Source organism: Protomyctophum bolini, assembly GCF_963924005.1.
Source record: "Protomyctophum bolini genome assembly, chromosome: 19".
NCBI lineage: Eukaryota > Metazoa > Chordata > Actinopteri > Myctophiformes > Myctophidae > Protomyctophum > Protomyctophum bolini.
Genome location: NC_137880.1, coordinates 25,314,240 through 25,336,362, shown reverse-complemented (window position 1 = coordinate 25,336,362; position 22,123 = coordinate 25,314,240). Strand labels below are relative to the sequence as shown.

Genomic DNA, 22,123 nt, shown 5'->3' with positions numbered 1-22,123 from the left:
ACATCCACTTCGTTCACGTTCAGGTACAGGTTCGTTGGACGGTGACAAATGAAACGATCATGAACAAAGAATCCCGCACAATGCTCTTGCTCTTGCACATGTACAAGTTAACCCATTCAAAACGGGAACCCCTTTTGGTATTTTAAACATTATGTTATACTTTAGCTATAGCAGATCTACAAGCTCATAGTGAAGATCTTTGAATATATATTCTTTCAGAGCGAATGTTTTTTACTCAAAACTATGCTTCTGCGGGGTCCCTGGAACAACATATTTTCAGATGGGGGTCAGTGGCAAATTACATATAATTCTGGGGGTCCTTGACATGAAATATGGAGCACCACTGATACAGAAACATGAGATATTTCAGAAAACTGTCGGGAAGACATTTTTTGCCCTTTTGCCCATGTGCCCTATGCTTGTCCCAGTTGTGAGACTGATTGGGTCTTGTGTTTTTTTGTTGCGTTGTGTGTAGCACGGCAGAGGCAGTCCTCCAGGAGATGGACAACATCAGCAGCATCAGACAGAACCGGGAGGTGGAGAGGCTTCGGATGTGGACTGGAGATACAGAGGAGGTGAGTGCCTTATACAGGGGCAACTGGCGGCACGGGGGCCCACAGGTTAATTTACGAATACTGATACATTATTCAGTTCATAAAATTCACATAAGTATAATTAAATGCATTTGAATTAAAATGAATAAATGTAACTTTTTCAGGATTCCAATTCAGAAACGGCAAAGAATAATCCAGGAGTCCAATTCATATATAGCAAAAATAGCCGTTCTACAAGCTCAAAATGCGTCGCAGTGCTACACGTTTTGAGCTTGTATATCAGCTACTTTTATGTGACATGCTGTAGAATGACGAAGTAGGGCATTCATTTATGAAAAAAGTTAAAATACTGAGATAGAGGTTTCTGCCGGACAGCATATGCAATGTGGCCCTCTGGAGTGAGTGTGGAAATGATGGTGGCCCTCTCTATCCTCAAAGTTACCTGCCCTTGTTCTACCACTATGATAGGCTGCACACCAGGCGGTACCCCCACTTTACTTTTGCATAATACAAAGAACCTTGTCCCTGCAAACTGTGGGTGTTTGGTCTCAGAATGGGGAAATGGGGAAAGTGTGACCCTAAAGCTGTTCTCCTCCATTTTCAGGAAAACATAGATATGTATTCCCGGGTGAAACGCAGGAAGTCCTTGAGGCGGAACACGTTCACCATGAACGCGGCGCACCACAAAGCCATGAGCAAGCCGGAGCAGGAGCCAGAGGAAGAGGAGGGCACGGAAGGTAAAATCACCTTCTGTGTTGTGCTGCTTGGAACTGGAAAAATTTGTTCCAGTCCCAATTTCAATCCAAATATTTTTTGTTACTTTGTTTGCATTTGTTCCATTCCATTGCACTTTTGTAAAGCACGTTGTAACCTTTTTAGAGAGCTGTGCAATTATTGCGGGGGGGTATAATAATCACATTTTCCTAAACTAATTTCTTTATTTGAGATTACTCAAAAACCTTCCACCTGTATTAGAAAATGCAAATAGAATAGAACCATCCCAATGCTGAGCTATTCAAAATAAAGTTGAACCTAGTGTTCAACTTTATTTTGAATAGCTCAGCATTGGGATGGCCTTTTCCTGCCTCATGGATGCTCTGTCTGTGGTGTCTGTTGTTCAGAATCCCACGGTGAGGAGGAGGAAGAGGAGGATGATGAGGAAGATGAAGGAGATGAAGCAGAAGAGGCAGGAGAGGAGGATGACCGTCCGTACAACCTGAGGCAACGCAAGACCGTGCAGAGATATGAGGCGCCCCCTATTGGTATAATCCCGCTTAACAGCATCCCACTCTTTAACTTGCTTTTTGGGGTTTGGTTGTGACTGGCCTGTGTTTATGTATTTCACCTCCTGAACCACATTTATTTAGTTTTGGAGTCTTTGTGTCCGATGCTCTTCCTCCTCTGTGTTTGCCCTCTCAGAGCCTGTAAACAGGAAACAGAGCAATCCATCACTGTTTGACACCCACAGATCCCCGGCAAGGAGAAGCCATGTAAGGTCAGTAGAAGGACTTTTGTGTGAAATTTCGTAGTCATATATTATATACTAAACAAAGTTCTGTATCCAACCATGCAACGCTTTACAACATCTACCAGGGCTCCAGTCTGCAGTGCTCTTAGTGCTCACATAAGCGACCATTGTTTTAATTGTGTGAGTTCAAATACATGGGATTCACGCTTTCCAAAGTCGAGGACACAACTCATTATCTGTGCACCGCACCTTATGCATAACAACCATCAATCATCATGTTGTGGTCAGGATAGTTGCAGACTACCTTAATCTCACCAAGCCTACTGCCCAATCAGCAGTCTCAAAATCTCACATGCACTTTATAAGTGACAGGCAATAAGCAAAACATGTATATTTTGACTGACTATGATAGCAGCTGATGATTTTTTTTGTGCCAATTAATTTTGTAGCTAGGTAAAGACGTTTCAATGTCGACTGTGTGAGCATTGTGTTTTGTGCCAGTGGTGGTAGCCAGGCATTTGTGAGGCCCGGTCACTTGATGCAGTATGTTTAATTGGCGGCGGGATGTGTTGAGCGTTTCACTTGCATTTGCCCAGTGCAAACTGGAAAAAATTATTTGCATGGCATGCTTAGAGAGAGACAGACAGAAAGAAAGAAAGATGTATTGAAGCAGAGACTGTGTGTCACGTGTGTGAGAGAGAGAGAGTGAGACTTGCTAGCGCCACGGATGCAAAGACTTGCCAACGCCATGGATGCAATTATTTTATGGAAAGTACTCTTTTCTGGCAAAAGAATGTCGCAATTGATAACATGACAGACATAGTTTTATGTGTAATGGTTGATAAAGCTCCTCAGCGAGTTTTGTGCGATGGAAAGAGAGAGTGATGGTACGTTAACTGAAACACCTCCACTTTATAGTTGCAATTATTTTATGGAACATTCTCATTTCTGGCAAAAGAATGTCACATTTAATGTCAAATGTTGCAGACGAACAAAACTCACTTGTAAAACCCTGCGAGTTGCAGAAGTATGTTCAACAACTCAAAGAGCTGCATTCATTACAGCATCAGTCACATTTTTGCGAGGAGTATGCTATAATGTTATAACGTTATTCATTCCAGTCCGGCAGTCGAACAGTGTGTCACGAGCAAATTCTTCTGTGCAGTGTGTTTGGAGAAACTTTAAACACGAGACGTCACCTGACCTCACCCGATCTGAGCCAGACACTGTCAGATGACAGTCAGGACAAGACTGCTTGGTCTATTAGAGACCTTTTAGACTCTTTAACATAATATTATCACTGAACAATGTTCAGGGAATCGGGTTAGGATTTGGTCCGGTGTTTCCCTTTTCACCTGTAATAGTATGCAACCGGAGCAGGCTGTCCAATGTCGGACGTGTTTACACATTACTGGAAAAGTCAGTTTGAGGGGCGTGGTATCTGAGTAGATGCACGCATTGGCTGTTCCCCTCACAGAGTGAGCGAGAGATGTGAGGTTGAAATGTGATAAAAAAAAGAATCCGCAAACTGTTTGACATGCAGACTCTAATGCTCCGTTGGAATTACGGGTGGATCCCGTCTGTTGCATGTCATCATGTCCTACCTAAGTCGTTCTAAGTCGGACATTTGCATTCTCAATGGATATTGTCTAGATCACAGCGCGAAGCGTTGTGAGTCTATTGTGAGACTATTTTCAGCATGCAACCAACCAAGTGTGAAAGTACTTATACTGGATCTTGTCCAGTTGTCCACTAGTCTCTAACATTTTAATCTGTTTTTTCTTGTTGTCGAAATTGTCAATATATTTAGTCTTCATAGCTTCAAGTTCATACTGTACTGTAGCTTAGTTTTCATTTAGTTTTCGTCAGTGAAAAAAGGTAGTCGACGAACATTTTTCGTCATAGTATTAGTCGACGAAATCAACACATTTCTCACACCTCTCCTCCTGTCCAGGGTGAAGAAACATGCCATCCACAGCAGCGACACCACCTCATCTTCTGATGAAGAGCGCTTCGAGAGGAGAAAGGGCAAGAGCATGACCCGGGCTAGGAACAGGTGCCAGCATCTCTCTCCTCTCTGCTCTCTTTAGCTCACTGAAACAGTCAGTTGCTGTTATTTATAGCTTTATCTGGATAGGACTTGGGATGTTATGAATATGTGTTCAGCGATTCGGTCAGCTAGCAACACACCACCGTTATAGACATTAGTGAGAAACTAGCTTACTAACATGACTACATACAGCTGTACACACAAGTCAACTAAATGATGTGCCTCTTGACATGTATTTGTTTAATTGTAGTAATTTAAGTTGCCTTTGCACATCATTTAAATATATTTTTCAGAGTGTAGAAGTAGGGGGTGACTGGACCAAAGTAGTTGTTTATGACCAACTACTTTGTAGTTGGTTTATGAAATTCCACTTTTTATTCATACAAAGAAATGGAGAGCAGGCACAGAGGGGGGAAGACATGCAGCAGAGGCTTCACGCTGGATTTGAACTGGGGACATTCATACTGTATGTGGTTGACTGATTATCCCCTACAGCCTACATAACAACATTCTGTTATTGACCAGGTGTTTGCCCATGAACCTGTGTGCAGAGGACCTGGCGAGCGGCGTGCTGCGCGATCGAGCCAAAGTTGGCGCCAGTTTGGCCGACGTGGACCCCATGAGCCTTGATAGTTCAGTGAGTGCATGTTTAAAGCAATAACGGATCACAGAGATCATGTACAGCAGCGGTCACACGGCACAGATTACTTCAATGTAGTGTAACATAATACAAATTCATATGATGGCTTAACATAAAAAGTAATAGTAAGTATATAAATAAACAAGGCTGTATATGGCGATATTACTGAACTTTTAAGAATTCATACAATTTACAATATCAGTCATTTGGCAGACACTCTTAGTCCAGAGCGATTTACAGTAAGCAAGAACACAATATGGTAATACATCAAATTCATCACAATAGTCATCATGAATCATACTAATCATAGCTAAGAACTGTGGAATATCTATATAATGAAACTATACTTGCTATGTCTACTGTACATAAAATGCTATTTATAGCCTTTGCATACACCTGTAAGGTCACTGAGGCTAGGGCAAGTGCTACGGCAAGTGCTATGGGATTCATGACTACTGTGTGTGTGTGTGTGTGTCTAGGTGCGGTTTGACAGTGTGGGAGGTCTCAGTAACCACATCCAGTCCCTGAAGGAAATGGTCGTGTTCCCTTTGCTTTACCCAGAAGTCTTTGAGAAGTTCAAGATCCAGCCTCCCAGGTGAGAAGAGTTAACATGAGATGCTAGTTGCTGTTGCTGTCAAATGTTTGACTTTAAATACCTTTTCATGTTTTCGGACAAAAGTCTACCCTTTTGACATGGTGTCGTGATCAGAGCCTGTGTCTCGGGGTCACTTCCGTTCTGTGGTTGCTTGAATTGGAGTCAGAATGGAATGTTAAAGGCCAAGAACATTTAGACATAAAATCTTCTTCAAAGACGAGAAACAGAACTGTAATTCCAATACAGAACTACAAAATATGTTATACAATATGCGTTAGGATTGCTGCATGCATCAACCTCTGTGCTATAACGACGATGAAAGTACAGAGTTAGCTGTAGCCTAACTCTCAGCTATCTTCCTCATAGGCAGTTACAACTGCTCTGAATGCATCCCATCAACAATACCCAAGCTATTACTTTCGAGCCAGGAGCAAAGTGGTTTTCCTTTGTGATGATTTAATTTCAAACTCCATTTAGGTTTGGGAACGACATCAGGCTTAATATTCGGCTATACTCAACCACGAGCCAAGTACCATGGCCATTAATCCTAATTTAGAAGAAGTTTCCTTATTTGAAGTACAGCTGGCTTTGTCATCATCCGAAAACGGACAAAGGTGAGAGGAGTGCAGACATCTCCATTTTTCCCCTCTTTCTCTCTCCCTCCCAGAGGATGCTTGTTCTTTGGCCCCCCGGGGACAGGAAAAACCCTGGTAGCGCGGGCGCTAGCCAATGAGTGCAGCCAAGGAGACAGGAAGGTGTCCTTCTTCATGAGGAAAGGAGCCGACTGTCTCAGCAAGTGGGTCGGTGAATCGGAACGCCAGCTACGCCTCCTCTTTGACCAGGTGAGTCGGTGGAGGTCAGAGCTACAATGGATACCGCAGCCTGCCCAGATTTCAGTGCACGATTATTATTATTATTTTATTATTAATATCTACTGTAACTAATTCATGGCATTCATTTTCAGTGAGAAAATCCAAAAATAAATAATACTAATAATAATAAACTACTGGGAGCTTAACAACGGTGTGAGGACATCCAACCTTCTTTCTGAAAGCTATTTGTAACTCTTGGGTGGGAGTAACTTGAGATTTAAATAGCTGCCTTTCATGCAGAAGGTTGGGGGTTTGAACCCTGCCTGGGGTCGACATCAGCAAGGGCATGCGGTCGCAACGGGTTTCTAATCAAATTGGTTTATATCTGAGCCAAGTCTCCTGAGGAGGCGCGCCTGATGCTTGTCCTGGACAGGGTATCTATCCGGACGTAAAAAAAATCCATCCACTCATTTGTCTGCCCAGTTTGCTACAGATTAACAGTATGCTTCTAATTCTTGGAATAAAAAAGTTAAATATATTGAAATCTATCTGTCACTCTTATGATTTCCTTTTCATGTAATTACATATAGCGTGCATATAACACAGTTTATTACATCACGTGGTTAACACCCTGAGCGGCATAAACAGAGTTCTCCGTCCTATCGAATAGTAGCGCTCGGCGCTCAGGGCGGAGATTAATAAAAGGACGGAACTTTATTGCTATCAAAACCGAGCGCATCGCTCCACAGGCTGGGAGCGCCTGTTGGGCAACATTCGATGTCATTTCCGGTTGGGGACGTCATCCAAAATGTTCCACCCCATTTTAGCGGATGAGCTACATCTAGCTACATCCAAGATGGCGCCTGGTGCGTCGCTAAAGGTGCTCTGTTGCTGCAAATCGCTGGGTGCTCTGATTTAATGGTCCTAAATACCCCCGGGCATTCGTGGTGTTAAGATATTACTTTTATTATATTGCTTTTGCATTGTTGTATTTCTTTGACAACCCTAACAGCTGTCCCATTTTCATCATGGTGCTTTGAAGTCTGATACTATAATACTCAGAATGTACTGCAAAGGCCTTGTTCTCATGCAGTTCCTGAGGCCATTGCCCCTATGTAATATTAATTTAATAATAATAATAATAATACACTTAATTTATGTATCAGTACTTTTCTTAACAATGTTACAAAGTGCTTCACAGAAAACGAAAAAACACTAATTATTGTGGCCCCTAGTGGAAGAGAAGAGAAAGGTTGCACTTCTGAATATTCTATTGCAGTATGTCATCTTGTGGACAATCTGGGGTGTTATTGATTTTCTGACTTGGTTATACAGAGACCGTTGGCGGATTTATCAATATATATTGATCATTGCTCCCACTGATAAAGAGATGGAGATAAGGTTGAAAAACAGAGTGGAGTGTGCTATTAACAATATGAAGTGTGGTGAGACTGTGGTTTGAGTTATTTTTTTGGTTTTGTTTCATCAGGCGTACCTGATGAGGCCATCCATTATTTTCTTTGATGAGATTGATGGTTTGGCTCCGGTTCGCTCCAGCAGACAGGACCAGATACACAGGTATGGCTGATCTCACCGTAACTGTTCACAGCCAACCTCTCACTCTCACTCTCAATTTTCTATATCTCACTTTTCCGGTAATAAGAGGAAGCAGAAGAAAGCTTCTCATCTCTTTAATCATTACACAAACTGTTACATATTGTAACAGTAATGTTTTATTTTTTTTCTGTTCTAGCAGAAAAAAATCTACACTTCTTGATTGTTCGATTAATAAAACAAAAATCTATATAACTGTAACACCTACTGTAAGAAATTGATCGTCCTATATGGGACAGGACAGTGTAGAGCAGACAGACAATTGAGAGAGTTAGAAAAGCCAGGTCTTCAGCCAGAATTGAACAGAGGACGTTGCAATTATGTGGTGGAAGCACTATCTGGTCTGTTTGCCACCAGCATACCCGGGTATATGTCATGACTGAAGTTGGCCCTTTATTTTCTTCCAGTTCCACAAAAGTTTGTTCCAACTGTTCGGTATCTGTAGATTTACTTTTCAAGGGCATACTAGAGTTTCCCATAGGGAGAGTCAAGTAGCAAGGAATGGAATAGTGCATATCTATGAGTCTTCATGCATATTCAGTCATTACCCAACAAACTGCACAGTGAATTTTTATACGTTTGCAGTGGCACAGAGTAGACTGCTGCTTAGAATTGGAAATTCTCACAAAATAAAAAACATGACTGGATGAAATAAAAAAGATAAAAAAAAAAATTAAAGAAAGAAATGCAGATTTAGTTTGACGGTTGATCAAAGAGCAACAGTTACACGTTAACATTTAGTTTGGACTCATTCAACTGAACTACATCCAGAAGAATACCCTGTGCTTGGGAAACATTACATTGTTTACCCTACCCCCAAGGAAACTGACACAGTTGAGGAAAGGGGAGGTTTGAAGTGTAAAATATAATATTGAAACTTTTTAAACAATAGATAAATATCAAATATGCATACTGGTACATACTAGATACCAGCATGCATATTTCCTGGCAGGTTCTGTACACAGTACTGTTAGTGAGTCTACCAGTATTTTTCATGTACATACATACAGTATTTCGTTAACGTTAAGCCTTCAAAATGCATCTTTGAAGTAACTTTGAGGGCCATGCTATTATAATCCCTTGTTTTGTTCTGTCTGGTAGGATTAGTAAGCGCTGGTCAATATATCAAATTCTGAAATATGACGGAAACCTTTTAATACAACCAATATAACGTGAAGATATTTTTTTATTTGGTGAATTATTTGGTTACCTCCAGTAATGGGAATAAAATGAACAATTCAAGTGCCAATGAATGCCAAATGACAACATTCAGGATGAAATCATGCCGCCAATCCAGGCCAACAGGGTTTTATTATCCATGTCGCTGCATTGGCGAATCCTGGTTGGTCATGGTGGCCAGTTCAGCAGGGAGTGGTGCTGGGAGAGATATAGACTCCTTAGCATGTGCTACACTCTCCAGCAGCGGAGAAACTCCTCACTGTCTGTCCGGTGGAAATAAGTGTCTCGTGACACCATGTGTATCAGAGGAGATATGGCTGTCCACATCCTCCCCAGGCCAGCTGTGTGGGGTTAGCGGTTTGATCTATTTGCTGAATTGTATGTGTTCAGTCATATACATACGATCTGTTCTGTGTTTCCTCTCCCCTTTCCAGTTCTATCGTGTCCACTCTGCTGGCTCTGATGGATGGCTTGGACAGTAGAGGGGAGATAGTGGTCATCGGTGCTACGAACAGGCTTGACTCCATCGACCCGGCACTGAGGAGGCCTGGGCGCTTCGACCGGGAGTTTCTGTTCAGCCTGCCCGATAAGAAGGTGGGAAATTCAGCACATTACAAAGCATCTTACAAAAAGGGAGTTCTTCCTTTGCAGATCACACAAGCACTTCAACACAGGAAGGCACCGTTGCATTGTGAACACATGCACCACTGTGTGCACATACTCGTTCACTCAGTTGGAGATGGAATTGTGTAATGCAGAAGTAATTGGTGCCTGTCATATACTGTAGGCTTCCACCAGCATCCAGCTAAGAACACAGTAATGCACCCCGCTGTTTTCTTACTCACTGCTGAGTGTTCTTTTTTTGCAGATGCTCATAAGACTTTTTTATAACTAATTTCTATAATTTCTGCTAACATTTAGAGGTAGCAGTGAGGGATATTTATCTCATCATTAGTTCTTCTGCCAGATGTGATGTCTATAGTGTACACTGAATGTACAGTATATCTGACTCGGAGGAAATCATCGTGGACTTCCGTCTAATTGGTCCACTTGTTGCATAGTTTTCCACACAGCAGGATCATGGGTAATCAAAGCTTAATCTGCAGGCTGTCACAGACTTAAACCTCTCCCGCAGTGAGCTCTCACTGATAAAACACCCTGATGATGTGGAAACTAGGCTACTTCAGAATCCCTGCACACTGGAGACAGTTGTTTGAGCCACAGTTGTGTGTGGGGTGTGAGGCATTGATAAGGTGTGAGCTATTGAAGTGCACATGTTTTTACTTTACTTTAACTTTTATTCAAACTCTGCTAGGATCATGCATCATGAAACACCTCCAACCATGGAAGCCTGGAAAGCTTAACGAAAACTGTGAAATTTGGGTTGCAATTCTACGCAATAAAAATAAATACATTTTGGATTAATAATACAGCAAATTATTGTTCACACACATACCGGTAGTAACTTACAGACATAGCTTAAGACTGGACAGTGAGGTCACACAGTTATAGCTAAAGACTGGACAGTGAGGTCACACAGTTAAAGACTGGACAGTGAGGTCACACAGTTAAAGACTGGACTGAGGTCACACAGTTAAAGACTGGACAGTGAGGTCACACAGTTAAAGACTGGACAGTGAGGTCACACAGTTAAAGACTGGACAGTGAGGTCACACAGTTTTGACACTTCATGTCAGGGGTGTCGGACTTCTTCTCCGCAAGCCAGATCTGTGCCAAAGGGATCCAATCCGGCCCATGGAATAATTTAGGTAAAAAGAAAAATCTTAAATTGCCACTTGCCATACATTTAAAACTATGGAGATAGCAGGCAAGTACCTTACCCAAGGGCTCCATTCTCCCCCCTGTGCACCAGCACTGCAGATATACTGGCAGAGCATCTGTAACACTAAAGTGAAAATTTACAGTCAATTGAACTAACAGACAAAGTGACAACATTTATTGCCTTCTCTTTTGAAGATTGATGAGAGCCGTGCTCTCGGTGCACTGAGGTGACTGATGTCGCTCCATTGGCAATATTTATTTGTGCTGATGCATCCTTGACCTTCACCAAGTAGTTTGTAGAGCTGGTGCCGAGGCATTTTGTATCAAAAACCTGAAAATGTACAATTTGAGTAATCAAAACGGTTACTTTTATTAGAGCCGAGGGAATCTGCAATTTGTCACTCCTTTGTCCAAAAATAATATAACCTGCCACATTAACTCTGAGAGTGTACACATGTAACCGAATGGATCCGCTTAATTACTTAAGTATATTAGGTACATACTAGGTTCACTATATAATACGATTTTTCATAATCTTTTAAACTAATTTATTTTCCAGACGAAGTATTTCTCTTACACAAATCAAGTATTTTCTTTCTCTTTTAATGTTCTTCATTTATCCTCTTTTCAATAAAGTAGCAAATGAAAACTTTTTTGTTTAATCAATTCTCTTACAAAGATTTTCTTCTTTTTTACGCGCTCTCTGCTGTTTGCATCGTGATTCAAATTGCGATTTAATCAGTATTTCAAATAAATTGTCACCAGTTTGAATAGATTCTAATCGATTTAAGATATCATTACATGCCTACGCATAATATCATATAATGCTCATAGACAAATCCGCGGAGCAGTGCCCTGTAGGCCAGCTGCAAGAAATCATAGCTGTGGCGTCAAGCAAACAGTGCCATCTAGTGGCGGCAGGCAAGGAGTAAAGCCCTAACCACACCAAAGGGTCACCAATCACCATGCAACTCCTTGGGTCCAAACGGTTGCAAGGAGTTAACGCTAAAACCGCCTTGACCCTTTGGTGTGGTTTGGGCCATTGAATTCCATGCGTTGAATCACTAGGGTCAACGTGGGTCAACGTGCAACAAGACATATCACACCGCAGGGACAACGCTAAAACTGTCTTGACCCTTTGGTGTGGTTACGGCTTTAGGCTGCTGCTGTGGCTTGTACTTGCTCATATTCTTGGTGCAAAATCAAGGGTGTAAAGAGCCAAACTTTACTGTTATATATATATATATTTTTTTTTATATATTTTTTATCCCACGATTTTGTAACCCATTTTTCACCCGTGTGTCAATATGTTATATACTGTTATATTATTAACAGCAAAATGTTTCAGCACATTTGTAGTCGATCAGGCTTATTATTATAAGCATTCAATCACTCGCCTCCCGTGCATACTCTACACTTTTTGGATGCTTTTGGTGGAAAGTTGTTGTTCACACCTGACAATGTATGAAATGTAAACAAAACGTAATACTATAAGTAAACATTCCCAATAATCCCATTTAGTCCTATACATGAAATCTTTAGTAATTGAACAGGTTATGACTAATGGCTTATTTTGCTGTATGATACATTTCTATTGTGCTCTCTCTCCCTCCCACTGCTTGTGTCTCTGACCCCCTGCAGGCAAGAAAGCACATCTTAGAAATCCACACACGGGACTGGAACCCAAAACTAGCTGAGCCGTTTGTGGATGAACTCGCAGAAAAATGTGTCGGTAAGAGACTAATAGAGTGCAATAACTGCTTGCCAGTGTAATTTACAGTTAGCCAGTGGGGAGCGCTAAAGGAGAAATTATGATACCGTTCGCCAACAATTTTACATCAATAGTAACTCGGTTTCATGAGGCTGAGGCTCCATATGATTTAACACCCTGTTTGTTTGTTTCTCTGCTGCCAAGAGCTGCTCCCCGAACGCAGTCCTTAACAAACACAAACATGCAGGGGAAAAACAAACAAATCACAGCCACATTCTTCTGGGAATTGATTTAATGTTTTACGGTATTCATCGTATAAAAGAAAATTTAGGTCACTATAATCTAACACAACATACCTTGCACCCATCCTCCATCACTTCGATCCCATCCATCTCTAAATGCGCACCATACAAATGTTATGCAATTAGTTACATCAGAGGTTGTTCATACGAAGAAGAATTTCAATGGTGAATAATGAAAATCTAGAGGATATACTGTATAATTTTATACTGTATAATAAGTATTCATAAAAAAGGGGGAATGATAATTCAGGGGAGAAATATCAAACAAAATATCTACATGGACTTCGAGGCAAGTCTGTGCTAGATCTGTCCCATTTATGGGCCTTTATTGATCCCGAGGGGGGAAATTCAGTGAAGTAGTTCGGTTGTAAATTATTCTCCAGTTTCTCATACATCCCTGGCTGAAATCGAACCTCAACCTAATCTATAGCACTATTGAGAAGGTATTCAACCTAATCTATAGCACTATTGAGATGGTATTCAAGTATTGATTCCTCTGGAATCTTGTCCTGTAACCAGCAGTGTCCTATCTGGAGGTATTTAAAGTATCTTACCATTAAAGGAGAATTCCATAGTAGAAGGCTTTCTTACCTTTATTTGTAGTTGTCCCCATCAAAGAGGTCCAGGTGTTATTTTGTGCAAAAGTGCATTATTTCCCATACCATAAGCCCTCAATGAATTGCATTGAATTGCATTTAATTGAATGGGGCTATGGGGTTCTAATTCGCTTATTTCCATCGCTCAAAAATCAATCTTTTTGTATATATCCTCTCATCATAATGTAAATAGTATCCCAAGCGGCACACTTTACTACTTATTTCGACGGAAATAAGCGAATTAGCACAAAAACCCAACCCCCATTGAGGGCTTATGGTAGGGGAAATAGCCAATAATGCACTTTTGCACAAAATAATAGCTGGACCTCTTTGGTGGGGACGTAACAACTACAGATAAAAGTAAGAAAGCCTTCTAGTATGGAATTCTCCTTTAAGTGAGCATATATTGGGCCAGGACCCCACCTTTTAACTTCTCCTCTTCCTCCTCCAAGGCTACTGTGGCGCTGACATCAAAGCACTTTGCACTGAGGCGGCCTTGGCAGCGCTGAGGCGCCGCTACCCTCAGATCTACGGCAGCAGCGTCAAGCTGCAGCTAGACGTCGCTTCCATCGTCCTGGGGCCCGGAGACTTCAGCCGGGCCCTGAGGTCCATCGTCCCAGCCTCCCAGAGGGCCCTGGCCCCCCCGGGGCGAGCCCTCTCCCCTGCCCTCAGACCCCTGCTATCGAACTCTTTCTCCCTGGTTCTAAAGGCCCTGCTCCGAGTCTTCCCCCACGCTCAGCAGCACACGGACAGGGACAACACACAAGGTGAGGATCGGACCAGATCAGTGGTTTTCAACCTTTTTCATAACAAGGCCCATTACTTATTCGGAATTTGAGCCACGGTCCACCATTTAATGAGATTTAGCCTCTCAGACCCAAAACTAAAGAATATTTTGTTGGATAATATTCTTTCCACAATTCCTTGCTGTATTGATGTGGTACCATAAGAGAGATAACAGGCAAACATTGATCTAAATTACAAGACTTCTACATTCTCTAATTATGTAGACGTCTTGTAAATTAAATAATACAAATGTTTTAACAATTATTTAACTCTTGAGAGCGTAACTCAAGAGTTAAAGATCTATAAGGATCCATTTGGTTACCAACATTTCATTTAGTTGGGGATAGGGGTGACCAACCGATAGCCGTTAACCGTTTATTAATTTGTTTACCGACAACACTAACGGCTAATGGTTCACCGATAAAAAAACATATATTTTATTTTGAAGCGCCGAGAGCGGGCACCGCGGCCAAAACACCAAGCACACGCACACACACACACACACACACACACACACACACACACACACACACCCTCTTTCCACCTTTACTGTCAGTGCAACCACGCATGTGCCGTGACTTACTTCCCCCAAAACAAAAACACCAACGCAACTGCATGAAGTACTAGTGGACTGTGGAAGCAGGAGGGAAAAAGAAAAAAAGACGAAAACACACAGCATTGCGCGCCCGCAGATCTGCCCTTCATGCAACGAACGTTGGTTCCTTAAACGGCAGATCTGTCGTTTTATGGATCATAGAACGAACGTACCGGCATGCTGTTAGCTTGTTGCTAACGGGGACCCCCCCCCCCCCCTCTCTCTCTCTCTCTCTCTCTCGCTCGCGCGCGTTAGAGAGACACGTCTTTCTGTCTTTCTCTCTCTCTCTCTCTCTCTAATCCTTCCTGAACGGTCCGCGATACATATGTGCGGATAAAAGACTGTAGCCTACGCACTAGTGCACTGATTGACAGCAGGCCGCGTGTAAACGGTGTATTTGTCTATTTTTAATGCGCAAAACAGCGCTTTTTTTTTCTTAACGGTTAACGGCTAATTAGCCGGCAAGTCCTGGCGGTAACCGGTTAATACAATCTTTCCATTTGGTCATCCCTAGTTGGGGACCACCTGGAACCACCTCAAGGACCACTGGTGGTCCCCGGACCACTGGTTGAAAACAGATGGACCAGACTTATTATAATGCTATCCGTCATGTGGTCGCCTGGTGCTCACAGTCCTGTGGTGTGCAACATCTCCTGCCTGATGCGCTTGTGTGCTCTCACACTCTTATCTTTTTGCTACTGGGTAGGAAAATTTGTCACAGCTTTGGGCCTTTTCTCGGTGTCTTGCGCTCTCTTTGCTCTCTCCTTCCATCCATTATCAGGGTTCTCCCATACCATTTGAAATGTACGGCAGAACACATACCCCCCCCCCCCCCCCCCCCAGCCCGCTGGGAATATGGAGGTGATAACAGAGAGCTGATAACCAAGCTAGCTCCTCTGGTAGGACCTTTTGCTAACCGAATTCCCACAGCAGTCAATGGGGGAGTCGTTACGCTAAATTAGCTACAGCATGAGGGCTGACCAGAGGGGGATGTCTACCAGGAGATCTATCTCCTTGCACCCATTAATGACTTCAGTTTCCTACAGAGCCTTATCTCTCTAATAACCCGTTACAGTTCTACTAATAGACCAGCTTTCCTTTGATTCCTTTTGGCAGCTCTGTGCCAAGTGAGTTTTTCTTTTGTTAACACAGATTCTGCTACTTTGAGGTTTCTGTTGTTGTTTTTTATGGAAATGAGCCTTGAAATGTGTTCTGAGGATTGAATTAGAAATAATAACAGTGATAACAACAATAAATCACATCCATTACACATGGAGGCGTTTAAGGAAATGACTTCCTTTGTACTCCTACGTGGACATCTGTGTGCACTGTGTGCATGCACATGCAGTGTTAACTCTAAGCAACTCTCCCCATCCAGGCGGTGACAATCAGCTGCTTGAGGAGGATTTGTACAGCGATGAAGACAATGAGGAAGGCTGTGCCTCCATCTACGACGTCCAGCCTGCCGCATCTCCAAAGAGTCAGCTATCCTCCCGTGCAACACACAAACCCTTCCTCCTCTCCTCCATGTAAGTCCACAGAACAGTCCTTTACAACTTCATACGACTAAAGAGATAGTGAGTGGCCCTTGGGGAAAAAAAAACATTTTTTCCTCTTTTTTTGAGAGAGAGAGAGAGAGCTAATGAAAGTTACAAGTATGGTGTGTGCCATATGAAGTGTGAGATTATCATAATGATAGTAATCCTTTATCATATTCTATTATAGGGCTTAAAGTTCTCCGTCCTAGGGACGGACTTCCGTCACAACCAGGGGGGCAGTCAGACAGATATTTTGTGAAGCCACTAAGGAAATCGGGACTTCCTGAAAGTTCATATAATGGCCTGTTGTGGCGCTAAAAACTAAAATTAATTGGACAGCCAACTAGTGCTGCACAATCCTTCACAAAATGAGATTGCATAGGTGTCTGAATCTAGATCTCGATCTTTTTCCATTCATTGTGCAGCACTAGTGTGGAGTGTTGTCCTGGCGTTTTTACTGAATGTACTTCCAGTTTCCCTGCGTTGGCTGATCTGAGCGGGCAGCACAATCTGGCTTTCTGGCAATCTGGCTTTTCAGCGAATGCACCCCGGTTGCGCTCCGACACTCTCGGAGCGTATTTATGAATGCACCGGTAGTCTCATATCACAACATCATTACAATATAAATAGTGCCCTGCTGTTAACGAATCCAATGACGTACTTTGTCTGCAAATGAATGTTGACTGAATGAAATAAGTGAAACATTTTATAACACAGGAGGGCTTCTTAAACGTTCAGATAGATTTAATGTGGTCAATCTGGTCATCCTGTCAAACAGAGGCTTGCTAAAACATCTTTCTGTGCTCAATAAGCCTAAACCCACAGGGGAGAAAATAAATGGGCCTTGCGTATGTGTCGGTCCTGACCTATAGTTGTAAGTATCAGCATTCTCAGACTGAGCTCTTGGGATGCAGTTGAGTTAATGATTAATCCCCAACCTCCCCTTTCGGCCACAGCTCAGCCCACCAACAGCCCACAGCGTTCCGGCCCCGGTTGCTGCTGGCCGGGCCTCCAGGCTCAGGGCAGACCTCCCACCTCGGACCTGCCTTGCTGCACCACCTGGACAAGCTGCCTGTTCACCGGTTGGACCTGCCCACACTCTACTCTGTCAGTGCCAAGACACCGGAGGAGTCATGTGCTCAGGTAACGCACGCACGTGTGGCAAACTAATAGACATTTTTCATTTTCAAAAATAGCAGATCTACAAGCTCATATCACGGCACTTGGTGCTGCACTATGAACTTGTATATCTGCTATTTTTCAATTGCTGAAGTATAACATAATGGTAACAACACATCCTGAATGGGTGAAAATGACGGAACACAGACGTGACATGGAGATGTTTGAAGAGCAACTGGTGTGAGGTGTTCGACAAAAAAGAAAAGAAAAAAAAGGCAATTGTTTAACCAGTCTTCAAAACATGTGAGGTGTTCAGTTCAGTTTAGTTTATTTTGGTCATAGAATGTACATTACAATTTAATAATTTCTTAACAACTTTTGTTATTTTATTTTATTTTATTTTACTGGGTCGAAACCGGGCTTCCACTTTCAGTACATTATTCTGGCTTGCTGAATGCAACACTGCCCCCTAGTGCACAGTGCACACATGTTTTAGGATGATAAGACAACAATACATCTAACACAAAACAGTGTGTACTGTATATGGCATTTCATGGAATCCTTTACATCAGTGATGCAACTAGTGAAAATAGCAGATCTACAAGCACACAGTGCGTCCCTTCGCGGCACGTTGTGAGCTTGTAGGTCGGCTATTTTCACTAATTCTTAATTATTATTATTTTTAATTCATGGCATTTCTTAGATTTGTTTGTTTCAACATTTATCTTTTATTTGTTATTGTTGAAATATATACATATATTCTTTTTAAATGTAGATAAAATAAATTGGATTTTTACTCTAGTCTGGACTCGTGACCCATAATAATTTGTCTGTGACCCACAAATGGATCCCAACCCAGTGTTTGGGAAACAGTGCTTTACATGGTCTGACCCCCCCCCCCTCTCTCTCCCCCCCTCCTCTCTCTCTCTCTCTCTCTCTCTCTCCTTCCTCTCCCTCTCCCCCCCAGGTGTTCAGGGAGGCTCGTCGCAGTGTGCCCAGTGTGGTGTTCATGCCTCACGTGTCAGAGTGGTGGGAGGCGGTGAGCGACACAGTGCGGACCACCTTCCTCACGCTGCTGCACGACGTGCCGTCCTTCTGCCCCATCCTGGTCCTCGCCACGTCCGAGACACACTACACACAGCTGTCCCAAGAGGTAGAGCACACACACACACACACACACACACACACACACACACAGCAGCGTGGCGTTCCAAGGATTCCAGTGCGACCCCAAATCACATGTCCATGACATCACTGCGAGTGTGCAGTGTTTGCACTTGCGAGGACGTGTACACACGTCCTAGTGCATTTTCATTGATATCAATGGGGGGTTGGCCTCTCCTTCTGCACCATACTCCTTGCTGTTCGCGCATGTGCGCTGCCGTTCACTTCCCTGTTTATCGCTCAGAAAGAAAGGCCCCGTTTTTTGTACGGAATGGAAGGGTAGGGGGGGGCTTTCAGGGTAAAAGCTACCATATCTGTGCGGCACCTCAAGCTGCTATTTTGAAAGAAATCCCGGAGCTGATTGTGTTAAAATAAGATCTGGTTGCAAAAGGGGTGAAGTAGCCCTTTAATCGAAATCACCCGTCCTTGGTTCTGGTGGCTCCTACTGCCCTCCTAATATACACAAGAGGGCCTTGAGGGGGGGAAAAAAAGTTAGAAAATGTTGTATAATATTTTCATGTGTGAAAATTAATAAAAAAACTTTGATAAAAAAACACCTCCCTCTCACACATTAGAAGGACAATATCAATCACCACAATGTTTAATTGTGACGCACAGAGAGAGAGAGAGAGCGTGTCGCTATCAAGGTCGTTTTCATGTGTTTTGGCTGGATCTCCCTTTCCTGGTTATCTGTCCCTGCTGTCCTCCTCCATCCCGTCACCCCTCTGCTCCTGGATTTATCATTCTCTTTGTCCAAGTGGAGGACTGCTGGGACGGGGTTAAAGCCAGGGGGAGCGACGGGGAGAGAGAGAGAGAGAAAGAAGTACACTCCAGTCAGGCAACAGAAGGGCTTTAATTACATCTGGGGGTTGGAAGCCCACTATCTTCACTGTAGGACACACACGCACGCACGCACGCACGCACGCACGCACGCACGCACGCACGCACGCACCAACTAGTATCCCCCGTGTATTTTGTGCATGGTGTGATTGTGTTGTGTGCTGCAGGGAGACTGTGGTTGAATCATTTCTCTTTTCCCTCCCTGTTTCTTTTGTCTTTTCTTAAGCTTTGTTTTTGTTCACACACACACACACACACACACACACACACACACACACACACACACAGACTGCTGCTCTTCCGTGTTGTTTTAAGGTCTCAGAAGCCAGCATATTAGTTGATTTCCCTGCCTGCAGCCTTGTATCGACACATCATTCTTTTTGAAGGGATTAAGAAAGAATAAAAAGGAAGTGGTCGCGTCCCTCACAGCCCTCCAGCCTCGCATGACGAATCTCCATCCAGGGCTGCCGCCCAGTTGACCAATGATTTGGTCTGTGGAAATGCCTCACGTGTGGCCTTTGGCACTATGACCGCTGACTCCCTGCGTGTTTGATGCTGCAAATCCAATCAGCTCACCTTCAGTAGACTAGCCTCCCATTTGAAATTGATTGAAGATTGATTCCTTTGAAATGTGTCCGCCCGCAATCTCCTCGCCATGTTTTGGTGCAGGGTTCAAACGCACAGGCTTAGAGGTCGCTGGGTTAAAGTCGTGTAGCGGTGTTGGATGTTGAGTGAGTCGATGGGGAATCATCTCCCAGTGGAGGTCTGGCTGGTCTGGCTCTGAGCCTGGCTATGGCTATATAAGGGTAATGAGCAACACACACACACACACACACACACACACACACACACACACACACACACACACACACACACAACTCAACAGACACATTAAGCAGTTATCTCTGTTCATATGGCTGGGAGGGAGCTTATTGACAAGACAGTGCCCTGATTGCCCATACACTATGGAGAGTTTCCCTTGAAATGGTCTCAGCATACCCAAAGTGAGAAGGAGTGGTGGATAACGTTTAGAGACTGACCAATATTCAAAGTACTCACTTAAAGCATTCTATAATTACTTATAAGGTCACGTTGTAATGCAATGTAATCTGCTTATGTAACATTTTTATGAATACAAAATATAGGCTTTCTGTTTATTTATTTGCTTATAAGTTAAATGTTCAGATTGATTTCATTTTCACATGGCCCTCACAACCTTTTAAAGTTTAACAATGTAGATTTTGATTAGTTTTTTTAAACCCTTTTTAACTATTTATTTTGGTAAGTAATTTTGTTTTGTAAAGTGACTTTGGATATTTAGAAAAGGGTATTTTGCATATCGGTCAAAAGAAAAACATTGGTATTCAGTGGGCTAGTACTCTCCAAAATTGGGATCGGCATCGGACACAAAACTCAGGCATTGTTCGTGCTCTAGTAACATTGGTCCAGTGCCATTGCTGATTCAGAGAGGGGGAGAGATAGGTGTTTGCAGGCTGTTGGACCGGACGAAAAAGGATTTCTGCTCAGGCTGGCCAAAAATGGATGCCTAGTAGTGACTAGTGTCTCCTTCGTCTTCATTTCTAAAGCCAACATGAGTGTTTTTCTTTTGAAGGAGTTTGTTCAAGCCCACCTCAAGATCAAGATTGATCTGACATCCTGGGTTTGTATGGGTGAGGTCTAGGGAGAAAGGCGTTTTGGACCTGATTTGCAGGCACAGATAGGCAGCGCGGTCCAGGGTGCTTTAAGCGATCTGGCCATGTCCGCAAGTGTTGTTTGGCTCTCTGGCACAAACAACTCGGTGACAGCTGTTGCCTCAGCTCCAAAGCTCAGCAGGGAAGGGCTGTGTCCCTCCCAGCCAAAGGGAGTCTGGGCTCAATTACAAAGTCTCCCTCCTTAGAACAGCTTCCTTTTTAGTGGAATAGAGATTGAAATTGAAAAACCTGTGCGGTAATGGTGTACACCAGAGAGTGAAAAGGTGCTATAGAGAGAGAGTGGCATGTCGGTCTCGACTTTCTGATGCTTTGTCTTTACAATAAATGTGTATAATGCATCTTAATGTAAGTGCATAAGCATACTTGAGTTATGTATGACAGCACTATGGATCAGAATGACATGATACATACATACGAATACGATGCATCAACACAATACATAGTAGTCTGGTGGCACTGTGTTTTTCATCTACTATGAAGCTTCCACGGAAAGTATTTGGAGCTTTGACTCATGTTTTGTGTGCAAATTTAATATGCATATGCAAGTCCTCATTTGTATCTGAGATGAATGTAAATGCTGATTCATGCTTCTAATTGTGCTCCAACACAAGTGCTGTCCTTCATATCATTTGGGGTGCAGAAAGGTGTGAACATTTTCTGCAGGAATTAGGGATAAAGGTAAAGGGATAGAGAATCAGCATGAGACTGATTTATACTTTGTCGTACCATACACCAATACCAACATCCAACAGTGTTGCTTGGCAAAGAATGTCTGCATTGTTTGTTTGACTTATCTGTGCACGACCTCTAATGTGACCAGTTTCAGAGGCGTCAGTTAAATGTGGATGAAGTTTGATTGCACTCCAGAAGAACTTACTTACTGCAGGTTCTTTGATGTCATTCAACCTACACAGTATCTCTGAAGTCTGACAGATGGTCTCGAAAGATAAGAATAGTTCCCCCCCACCTTGTGAGACAGCATGTCTTCTGCCAGGAACCACAGAGGTGAACTGTGGTTTTGTGTGTGTGCATGTCAGCTGCGTGTATGCGTGTGTGCGTGCGTGTC

General features: G+C 42.9%; 1 protein-coding gene across 1 annotated transcript in view; it reads left to right on the top strand.

The window, feature by feature from the left end:
• Positions 1-22,123, top strand: part of atad2b (ATPase family AAA domain containing 2B) — a 120,365-nt gene that overhangs the window by 11,495 nt on the left and 86,747 nt on the right. Inside the window, exons 5-19 of the mRNA XM_080791067.1 lie at positions 476-575; positions 1,159-1,291; positions 1,676-1,816; positions 1,974-2,049; positions 3,977-4,078; positions 4,598-4,709; positions 5,192-5,307; positions 5,975-6,149; positions 7,609-7,697; positions 9,347-9,506; positions 12,336-12,426; positions 13,756-14,070; positions 16,063-16,213; positions 17,179-17,365; positions 18,309-18,494. Of these exons, the coding sequence (XP_080647193.1) occupies positions 476-575; positions 1,159-1,291; positions 1,676-1,816; positions 1,974-2,049; positions 3,977-4,078; positions 4,598-4,709; positions 5,192-5,307; positions 5,975-6,149; positions 7,609-7,697; positions 9,347-9,506; positions 12,336-12,426; positions 13,756-14,070; positions 16,063-16,213; positions 17,179-17,365; positions 18,309-18,494 (2,134 nt within the window). The remainder of the gene's footprint in view (positions 1-475; positions 576-1,158; positions 1,292-1,675; positions 1,817-1,973; positions 2,050-3,976; positions 4,079-4,597; positions 4,710-5,191; positions 5,308-5,974; positions 6,150-7,608; positions 7,698-9,346; positions 9,507-12,335; positions 12,427-13,755; positions 14,071-16,062; positions 16,214-17,178; positions 17,366-18,308; positions 18,495-22,123) is intronic.